This window comes from Strigops habroptila, unplaced genomic scaffold (genome assembly GCF_004027225.2).
Source record: "Strigops habroptila isolate Jane unplaced genomic scaffold, bStrHab1.2.pri NW_022045639.1_ctg1, whole genome shotgun sequence".
In the NCBI taxonomy this organism is placed as follows: domain Eukaryota; kingdom Metazoa; phylum Chordata; class Aves; order Psittaciformes; family Psittacidae; genus Strigops; species Strigops habroptila.
Window position 1 is genome coordinate 80,528 of NW_022651115.1, and position 10,577 is coordinate 91,104.

The window sequence follows — 10,577 nt, forward strand, 5'->3', positions numbered from 1 at the left end:
TTGGGGTGAGCACAGGGACCCATCGGGCACACGGACATTGGGGTGAGCACAGGGACCCAATGGACACAGGGACATTGGGGTGAGCACGGGGACCCAATGGACACACGGACATTGGGGTGAGCACAGGGACCCATTGGACACACGCACATTGGGGTGAGCACGGGGACCCGATGGACACACGGACATTGGGGTGAGCACGGGGATTGGGGTGAGCACAGGGACCCATCGGACACACGGACATTGGGGTGAGCACGGGGATTGGGGTGAGCACAGGGACCCATCGGACACACGGACATTGGGGTGAGCACAGGGAACCGATGGACACACGGACATTGGGGTGAGCACGGGGACACACGCACATTGGGGTGAGCACGGGGACCCGATGGACACACGGACATTGGGGTGAGCAACAGGACCCATCGGACACACGGACATTGGGGTGAGCACGGGGATTGGGGTGAGCACGGGGACCCATTGGACACAGGGACATTGGGGTGAGCACAGGGACACACAGACATTGGGGTGAGCACAGGGACCCGATGGACACACAGACATTGGGGTGAACACTGGCACACACGGACACCAGGTGAGCAACGGGACCCATTGGACACACGGATATTGGGGTGAGCACGGGGACTGGGGTGAGCACAGGGACCCATCGGACACATGGACATTGGGGTGAGCACAGGGAACCGATGGACACACGGACATTGGGGTGAGCACAGGGACCCAATGGACACATGGACATTGGGGAGAGCACAGGGACCCAATGGACACATGGCCATGGGGGTGGGACCCACCTGGGACCACCAGGGCATTGGGGTCCCTTCCCTGGTCACCCACCCGATGCCTGGGTGCCCCTTGGTGGGTCCCTCCTTGGAGCCCACCTCAGACCCAGAAGGACATCGGGGTCCCCTTCCTGGAGCCCCCCCCAACCCTGGGGTGCCCTCAAGGACCCCCCCAGCGCTCGGGGTCCCCCAGGCCCCGTGTCCCCGGCTCTCACCCAGCCAGAACTCGCCGCTGATGTTCCCGAAGCCCCTCACGTACTCGTCCCACCCGCGCCAGAAATCGGTGCCTCCGTCCTGGCGCCGCTGGAACACCTTGGGGGGGGGTCAGGGGCACCCCAACACCCCCCAGCCCCATAGAGAACCCCGGACCCCAGAGGGATCCTCAGGGGCACCCCAGCACCCCCCAGCCCCATAGAGACCCCCGGACCCCAGAGGGATCCTCAGGGGCACCCCCACTTCTCCCCAGACCTCATCACTGACCCCCAAGACTCCTCCAGTCCCCCCCCAGCAAACCCTTCATATGACCCCCCAACCCCTCCCAGTGCCCCCCAGCTCCCCACCAGACCCCCTAGTGCCCCCCAACACTCCCTATTACCTGCCCAAGACCCCATTTATCACCCATAAACTTCCTATTTCCCCCCATAACCCCCTCGAGAAGCCCCCCAGCCCCTCCTGGTGCCCTCCCAGTGCTCCCAGCCCTCCCGCTGCCCTCAAGACCCCTCCAATGCTCCCCCAAACCCCCCATTTCCCCCGTAACCCCACCATAACTCCATATAGAAGCCCCCGGCCTCTCCCAGCGACCCCCAGCTCCCCACCAGGCCCCCCCAATGCCCTCCAGGACCCCCTATTGTCCCCCCAAACCAAATGCCCTCCCCATAACCCCCCCATAGCCCCCCTACACCGGCTGGCAGCCCCCCCGTGCCCCCGTTGCCCACCAGCCACCCGCCGCCGTCGGTGTCCATGTCGCAGAAGACGCGCAGGGGCCGCGCGGGGTCTCCCCCGAGGAAGATGAGGGTCTCGCGCGAAGGCCCCGGCCCATTGAGCTGCTCCTCGGCGCAGTCCCGGGGGTGCGGGTGGGGAAGGGGAGCTGGGGGGGACACGGGGGGGGGGGGGGACAGGGGGTGTGGGATCGGGGACCCCCACTCAAGGACTCAGCCCCCCAACACGAACCCAACAAGAACCCAGCATCCCCCCGTGCAAGGACCTGGTCATTCAGGTGCCCCCCCCACCAGGAACCCAACACCTCCCACCCAAGGACTTGGGTGTCCTGGTGCCCCCCTAGCAAAGGACCCAATATCCCCCCATCACCCAAGGATCCAGGGGTCCAGGTGCCCCCACCCAAGGACCTGGGTGATCAGGGACCCCCCCCCCCCAGGGACTCAGCCCCATCACCCAATGACCCAACATCCCCCACCAAGGACCCAATGATTTGGGTGCCCCCACCCAGGGGTTCATCCCCCCATCACCCAATGACCATGGGTCTGGGTGCCCCCCCCCTCCCCAAGGACTCAGGGGTCCAGCTCACGGGTGTCAAAGGTGGTCTCCAGGAGGGTGGGGGGGGTGTCTTCTCCCCGGCCCCGTAGCTGCACCCCATAGCGCCCCGCGGGCTCCAGGCCCCACAGCTGATGGGATGTTGCCTCAGGGGGCAGCTGCAGTGTCTGAGGGGGGCACAGGGGAGGATTGGGGTGTCCCAAGAGAGTACTAGGGCGTCCCACAAGGGATATTGGGGTGCATGGGGAGATATTGTTGACCCAAGGGGTTGTTGGGATCCCACAAGGAATGTTGGGGTCCGCAAAGGGTTGTTGGTGTCCCAGAGGGAATTTTGGGGTCCCCAAGGGCTTATTGGGGGCAGAGGGGGTATTGGTGTCCCACAAGGAATTACGAGGTCCCTGAGGGGTTATTGGGGTCCCACAAGCAATTGTTGGGGTCTCCCAGGTCATTACTGGGGTCCCCAGGGGCTTATTTAGGTTTGGGGGGCACTGGGGTGCCCTAAGTGAGTATTGGAGGTCCCACAAGGCATATTGGGGTGCAACTGGGGGCTATTGGGGTTCCTGAGGGCTTATTTGGGCTGCACAAGGAATATTAGGGCCCCCAAGGGATCACTGGGGTCTATGGAGGTTGTTGTTGTCCCACAAGGAATGTCGGGGTCCCCGAAGGGGGTTCTGGGGTCGCTGGGGGGGTTCTGGGGTGCTCGGGGAGGGTGTTACCTGCTGGGCTCCTCCGGGGGGGCCGTAGATGAGGTTGTAGCCGCCGGGGGGAGGCCGGGGGGGGTCCCAGTGCAGGCGGGCGCTGCGGGGCCACACGGTTCCCACCCAGAGGGTCCCCGGGGCGCCTGTGGGAGGGGGCTGGTGGTGACTGTGCCCAATGGACAACCCAGACGCCCTCCAAGCACCCTTGGGACCCCCAAGCACAGACCCACCAGGAACAGCCCGAATCGGACCCCAGACAACGTCACCCCAATTGAACTGTCCAGGTGTTCAACCTTCAACTGTCCAACCACCCAACAGTCCACCTGCCCATCCACGCACCTGTCAAACGGTGCAACCAGCCAATCATCCCTCCATCCATAAAAACACCCACCCACCATTCCAGCCATAAAAGCCATCCGTCTGTCCATCCATCCATCCATCCATCCATCCTCCATCCATCCATCCATCCATCCTCCATCCATCCATCCATCCATCCATCCATCCATCCTCCATCCATCCATCCCTCCATCCATCAGTCCATCCTCCCTCCCTCCCTCCCTCCCTCCCTCCCTCCATCCATCCATCCATCCATCCTCCCTCCCTCCCTCCCTCCATCCATCCATCCATCCATCCATCCATCCATCCATCCTCCCTCCCTCCCTCCATCCATCCATCCATCCATCCATCCATCCATCCATCCATCCTCCCTCCATCCATCCTCCATCCATCCATCCCTCTATTCATCCATCCATCCATCCATCCATCCATCATCCATCCATCCATCCTCCATCCATCCTCCATCCATCCATCCATCCATCCCCCTATCCATCCATCCATCCATCCATCCATCCATCCATCCATCCATCCATCATCCATCCATCCATCCTCCATCCATCCATCCATCCCTCTATCCATCCATCCATCCATCCATCCATCATCCATCCATCCATCCCTCTATCCATCCATCCATCCATCCATCCATCCATCCATCCTCCATCCATCCATCCCTCCATCCATCAGTCCATCCTCCCTCCCTCCCTCCCTCCCTCCCTCCCTCCCTCCATCCATCCATCCATCCATCCTCCCTCCATCCATCCATCCATCCATCCATCCATCCATCCCCCTATCCATCCATCCATCCATCCATCCATCCATCATCCATCCATCCATCCTCCATCCATCCATCCATCAGTCCATCCATCCATCCATCCATCCATCCTCCATCCATCCATCCATCCATCCATCCCTCTATCCATCCATCCATCCATCCATCATCCATCCATCCATCCTCCATCCATCCATCCATCAGTCCATCCATCCATCCATCCATCCATCCATCATCCATCCATCCATCCATCCATCCATCCATCCATCCATCCATCCATCCATCATCCATCCATCCATCCTCCATCCATCCATCCATCAGTCCATCCATCCATCCATCCATCCATCCTCCATCCATCCATCCATCCTCCCTCCATCCATCCTCCATCCATCCTCCATCCATCCATCCATCCATCAGTCCATCCATCCATCCTCCATCCATCCATCCATCCATCCATCCTCCATCCATCCATCAGTCCATCCTCCATCCATCCATCCATCCATCCATCCATCCATCCATCCATCCATCCAAACTACACCTCCTCCAGAGCCATGTGCCCTTCTACCTACCCACACATTCCTCTACCCATGGCTACATGGGTCTATGCAGCCAACCTTCCAACCCTACATCATCCATCCACCTATCCAACCACCCTCCAGTCTATCCACCCATTCAACAAAGCAACTAAACGTCCATCCATCCATCCATCCATCCATGTATGCCACTCTCTCTCCCTCCATCCTTCCATCCAACCAATAAAACATCCATCGATATCCCTTTATCTCTTCAACTTTGCATGTTCCTGTAACCCCATCCATGCGTCCATCCATCTCTCCACCTTTCCAATCTTCCACCCACCCAACACTTGATCCTTGCAGGCACCATCCCATCACAACACTCTTCACAGCACCCAAGAGATGCTCCCATTCCCCACCAAGGCCTGGGCCCTGTCCCAGCTCCTGCCCTGCTGCCAACCCAGTGCCCAAAGGGGCCATGACTGGTGCCGGAGCCCCCTCACCTGTGACAGTGTCGGTGGAGACGGGGCCCAGCCGTGTGCGACCCCACAGCCCGTACAGGTTGAACTTGTAGCGGCGGGACGGGGACAGCCCCGGCACCGTCAGCGTGCGGGAACCCCCGTCCACGGGCAGCACCTGGGGCTGGCCTTGTGCATCCCGGTACTGCAGCGTGAAGGAGTCAAAGGTGCCCTCGGGGACGCTCCACTCCAGCTGCACGGAGTCAGATGTGACGTGAGGGGCCGTCAGCTCGCCCAGGCGGGGCTTGGTCAGTGGCTTCTCCTGTGAAGCTGGGGCTGTGATGGAGAGGCCACAATGCAGGAGATGAACATCAATCCACTGGTTTAATGACTGATTCAACATTCCCCTAACCCTCCATCCATCCACCCATCCATCCATCCATCCATCCATCCATATCTTGTCTTACACAACATGAGGTCCATTCCATGATTCCATGACTCTCTGATCCATCAGTCACAACCTCAACAGAGAACAAGACATTCCAATAACAGGAGGTCAATAAAAAAATCCCCCCAACAGCCATCTCCTGCCTGGCTGTTGGTGACTTGGCACTGATGGGAACCTCATTCTGAGCAGGATTCTTCTCAAAATGCCTCATCAGCAAAAGCCAGAACACCTCATACTGAAACCCATGGGAAGGACTTACAATGCAGTCACAGACTGGTTTGTGTTGGAAAGGACCTTAAAGCTCCTCCAGTTCCAACCCCCTGCCACAGGCAGGGACACCTTCCACCAGAGCAGGTTGCTCCAAGCCCCTGTGTCCAACCTGGCCTTGAACACTGCCAGGGATGGGGCAGCCACAGCTTCTCTGGGCACCCTGTGCCAGCGCCTCAGCACCCTCACAGGGAAGAGCTTCTGCTTCAGAGCTCATCTCAATCTCCCCTCTGGCAGGTTAAAGCCATTCCCCTTGTCCTGTCCCTACAGGCCCTTGTCCAAAGCCCCTCTCCAGGTTTCTTCTTAGCCTCTTTAGGCAGCCACAGCTTCTCTGTTCAACCCCTCCCAGTATCCCACCACACTCATGGTGAAGAACAACTCTGTAATATCTCATCTACATCTCCCCATGTCTGTTCAAAGCCACCCCTCCTTGTCTTTTAACACTTCTACCACATCCTTCACCACAACATGTGGCCTGCTCCAAACAGGGCTCCCCCGACACCCACAATCACCCCAATGGATGAAACTAACCCAATAATGGACAGCCCAGTCATGTGCCTGGGCCAGGCAGGACCATCACCAGTCACATCATGCACCATCCCCGCCTGCAGCATCGTCATCAAAACCCCAGGCATTATTCTCGCACTGGAACTCCCAAACCAAACATGACATAACTCAACCAAAGCCGACCTGTGCTGCGTCTCTACAGAGGGACACGTCAACCCCTAAAATATGGATTCAGCTCCACAGAACTCCTGACCAGTGGACAAAAAGTGGCCTCAGAGCTAATGGACTTCTCCAGGTATGAGAAAATAGACCATCCATCCATCCATCCATCCATCCATCCATCCATCCATCCCTCAACTTCTCCATTCATCCCACCATCTCTGTACACTCCCAGGTCTCCATCCATCCTTCACTCAGCACACAAGAGATGTTCGAACTCACCCACAGGCCCAAGGCACCAGCAGGGGCCCTGCCCCACCAACTTCCCCACCTCAAACCCAGCACCCAAAGGGGACAAAGACGGACCCAGCAAAAACCTAATAACCTGTGATAGTGTCGAGGGAGATGGGGCCCAGACGTTTCTGCCCAAACACCCCATAAAGGTAGAAGTTGTAGCGGTGGGAAGGTGATAGACCAGGGACTGTCACTCTGCGGGACCCCCCGTCCAAGAGCAGAGACTCAGGCTGGCCTTGTGCATCCCGGTACTGCAGCGTGAAGGAGTCAAAGGTGCCCTCGGGGACGCTCCACTCCAGCTGCACGGAGTCCGATGTGACGTGAGGGGCCTTCAGCTCGCCCAGCACTGGCTGTGGTGCTGCTTCCTCCTCTTGGGGAGCTGGGGATGCAACCGAGAGGAAACAATGCAGGGCATGAACAAGTGTATGTGCATCCATCCTTCCATCCATCCATGCATGCCTCCATGCATCCATCCATCCATCCTTCCAGTCTTCCACCAACCCGCCCAACATTTGAACCTTGCAGACACCATCTCAACACAACACTCATAGCAGCACACAAGAGACGTTCCCATTTCCAACCAAGGTGTGAGCCCTGTCCCAGCTCCTGCCCTGCTGCCAACCCAGTGCCCAAAGGGGCCATGGTTGGTGCCAGAGCCCCCTCACCTGTGACAGTGTCGGTGGAGACGGGGCCCAGCCGTGTGCGACCCCACAGCCCGTACAGGTTGAACTTGTAGCGGTGGGACGGGGACAGCCCTGGCACCGTCAGCGTGCGGGAACCCCCGTCCACGGGCAGCACCTGGGGCTGGCCTTGTGCATCCCGGTACTGCAGCGTGAAGGAGTCAAAGGTGCCCTCGGGGACGCTCCACTCCAGCTGCACGGAGTCAGACGTGATGTGAGGGGCTGTCAGCTCACCCAGGTGGGGCTTGGTCAGTGTCTTCTCCTCCTGTGGAGCTGGGGCTGTGATGGAGAGGCCACAATGCAGGAAATGAACATCAATCCACTGGTTTAATGACTGATTCAACATTACCCTAACACTCCATAAATCCATCCAGCCAGGCAGCAAGGCAGCCATCCATCCATCCATATGTCTGTCAGTCCGTACATACTTCAATTAAATAAGGCATCCCAGTATAAACCCATCCATCCATCCATCCATCCATCCATCCATCCTAGCAGCCAGGCATCCATCCCATCTGGCAGCCACGCTGCTATCAGGACCATTCAACCATTCAATCCATGATCAGGCACAAACTCCACCATCTGCCTTCTGTACTTTCAGTCATTGATTCAGCACAGTCAAACCTGGCTTTGAAGACTTTCAGGGTTGATGAAACATCCATCAACCCAATCATCTAATGGTGTATCCATTCATCCATTCAGCCCTCCATGCATTCCATAAGCATCCAGCTCTCCAGTCACTCAACAAACCATAGTTCTATTTATTCATCCTTCTACTCATGAATCATTTCTTCCATCAATCCATCCATGCACCCACCCATCAACCATCCGTCCATCCATCCATCCATCCATCCATTCCTCTTCCTTAAATTCTCTCCTTCATTCCTCCATTACATCCTCCAACACCACAAACATTCATTTCATCCATCAACCTCCCAATTACCCGCCTCACTGTCCATCCAGCCAACCATGGACGCGACCAAACATGTAAAGTGCAAGTCCATCAACTCATCTCTGCATCCAAACGGCTATCACTGCCATCGTTCATTGAGACAGCACATCGTCGATCAATGCTCCGTACACATAAAGATTAATCCATGCATCCATCCATTCATTCATGCATCCAATCATCCATCCAACCATCCGTCCATCCATCCATTCATCCATCCCTATGTCCATCAGTCCATACATCCTTCAATTCATTCATCCATCCATGCAGACATCTATCTGTCCAATCACCCATTCTCCATCCATCCATCAACCCATGCATCTGACCATCCTTCATGCAACCAGCCATCATAAATCAATACATCCATCCATCTATACTCAGCTACCCCTCCATCCTTCCAAACTATCACACACCCATCCTTCCATTGATCCATCCTTCCCCGCATCACCACCCACAACATTTCCTCCCTTGATCAAGGAACAAGCACGGGCCATGCCCAAGCTTCTGTCCACTACAAAACGTTGTTCAGCAGGGCTGGTGCCGGAGCCCCCTCACCTGTGACAGTGTCGGTGGAGACGGGGCCCAGCCGTGTGCGACCCCACAGCCCGTACAGGTTGAACTTGTAGCGGTGGGACGGGGACAGCCCCGGCACCGTCAGCGTGCGGGAACCCCCGTCCACGGGCAGCACCTGGGGCTGGCCTTGTGCATCCCGGTACTGCAGCGTGAAGGAGTCAAAGGTGCCCTCGGGGACGCTCCACTCCAGCCGCACGGAGTCAGATGTGACGTGAGGGGCCTTCAGCTCGCCCAGCACTGGCTGCGGTGCTGCTTCCTCCTCTTGGGGAGCTGGGGATGTAATTGAGAGGAAAGAATGCAGGGCATGAACAGGTGTATGTGCATCCATCCTTCCATCCATCCATCCATCTACCCATCTATCCATCCATTCAACCGTCTGTCCGTCCACCCATCCGTGTGTCTGTTCGTCCATCCATCCAACCTTCTGACCGTCCATCCATCCATCCATGCATCCATCCATCCGTCCATCCATCCATCCGTCAATCCATCGTTCCACCCATCATCCTCCCTTATATCTTTCCTTCCTGCCATGCACCTATAAAGTCCTATCAACCGCTCAAGACTGGATCAGTGACATACTCAAACATGCACCATTTCACCACTCTTGCATCGATGTATCTATTCATCCATCCAACCCTCAATGCATCCCATTGGGATACAGCTGCTCAGGCATCCCGTATTCCCTGGCTCCATCTACTCATCCTTCTACTTTTAAATCCAAGTAGATCCATCCATCCATCCATCCATGCACCCATGCTAAAGGCAGCCATTCTGCTATGAAGAGATTTCAACTGCTCAACACATGATAAGGCACAAGCTCCACCATCTGCTTCCTCTACATACAATCACTGATTCAGCAAAGTCAAACCAGTCCTTGAAGACTTTCAGGGTCGATCAACCATCCATCAATCCAATCATCTATTGGTGTATCCATTCACCCATTCAGCCCTCCTGCATTCCATTAGAATCCAGCTCTCCAGGCATTCAAGAAACCATAGTTCTGTTTATTCATCCTTCTACTCATAAATCCTTTCTTCCATCCATCCACCCATCCACCCGTCCATCCATCCATCCATCCATCCATCCACCCATTCATCCATCCATCCATCCATCCATCCATCCATCCATCCATCCATCCATCCATCCATCCATCCATCTATACTCAACTACCCCTCCATCCTTCCAAGCTATCACACCCCCATCCTTCCATTGATCCCCACATCACCACCCACCACCTTTCCTCCCTTGCCAAAGAACAAGCACGGGCCCTGCCCAAGCTTCTGTCCACTACAAAACGCGGTTCAGCAGGGCTGGTGCCAGAGCCCCCTCACCTGTGACAGTGTCGGTGGAGACGGGGCCCAGCCGTTTGCGACCCCACAGCCCGTACAGGTTGAACTTGTAGCGGCGGGACGGGGACAGCCCCGGCACCGTCAGCGTGCGGGAACCCCCGTCCACGGGCAGCACCTGGGGCTGGCCTTGTGCATCCCGGTACTGCAGCGTGAAGGAGTCAAAGGTGCCCTCGGGGACGCTCCACTCCAGCTGCACGGAGTCAGGCGTGACGTGAGGGGCCTTCAGCTCGCCCAGCACTGGCTGCGGTGCTGCTTCCTCCTCTTGGGGAGCTGGGGATGCAATCGAGAGGAAACAG

The 10,577-nt window shown here is 57.2% G+C and overlaps 1 protein-coding gene across 1 annotated transcript in view; it reads right to left on the bottom strand.

The window, feature by feature from the left end:
* TNXB (tenascin XB) overlaps nucleotides 1-10,577 on the bottom strand; it is a 64,431-nt gene that overhangs the window by 2,434 nt on the left and 51,420 nt on the right. Inside the window, exons 30-38 of the mRNA XM_030475477.1 lie at nucleotides 10,264-10,551; nucleotides 8,915-9,202; nucleotides 7,396-7,689; nucleotides 6,822-7,109; nucleotides 5,101-5,391; nucleotides 2,996-3,120; nucleotides 2,314-2,446; nucleotides 1,724-1,875; nucleotides 1,004-1,100 (exon numbers count right to left, since the gene is read on the bottom strand). Coding sequence (XP_030331337.1) covers nucleotides 1,004-1,100; nucleotides 1,724-1,875; nucleotides 2,314-2,446; nucleotides 2,996-3,120; nucleotides 5,101-5,391; nucleotides 6,822-7,109; nucleotides 7,396-7,689; nucleotides 8,915-9,202; nucleotides 10,264-10,551 — 1,956 coding nt within the window. The remainder of the gene's footprint in view (nucleotides 1-1,003; nucleotides 1,101-1,723; nucleotides 1,876-2,313; nucleotides 2,447-2,995; nucleotides 3,121-5,100; nucleotides 5,392-6,821; nucleotides 7,110-7,395; nucleotides 7,690-8,914; nucleotides 9,203-10,263; nucleotides 10,552-10,577) is intronic.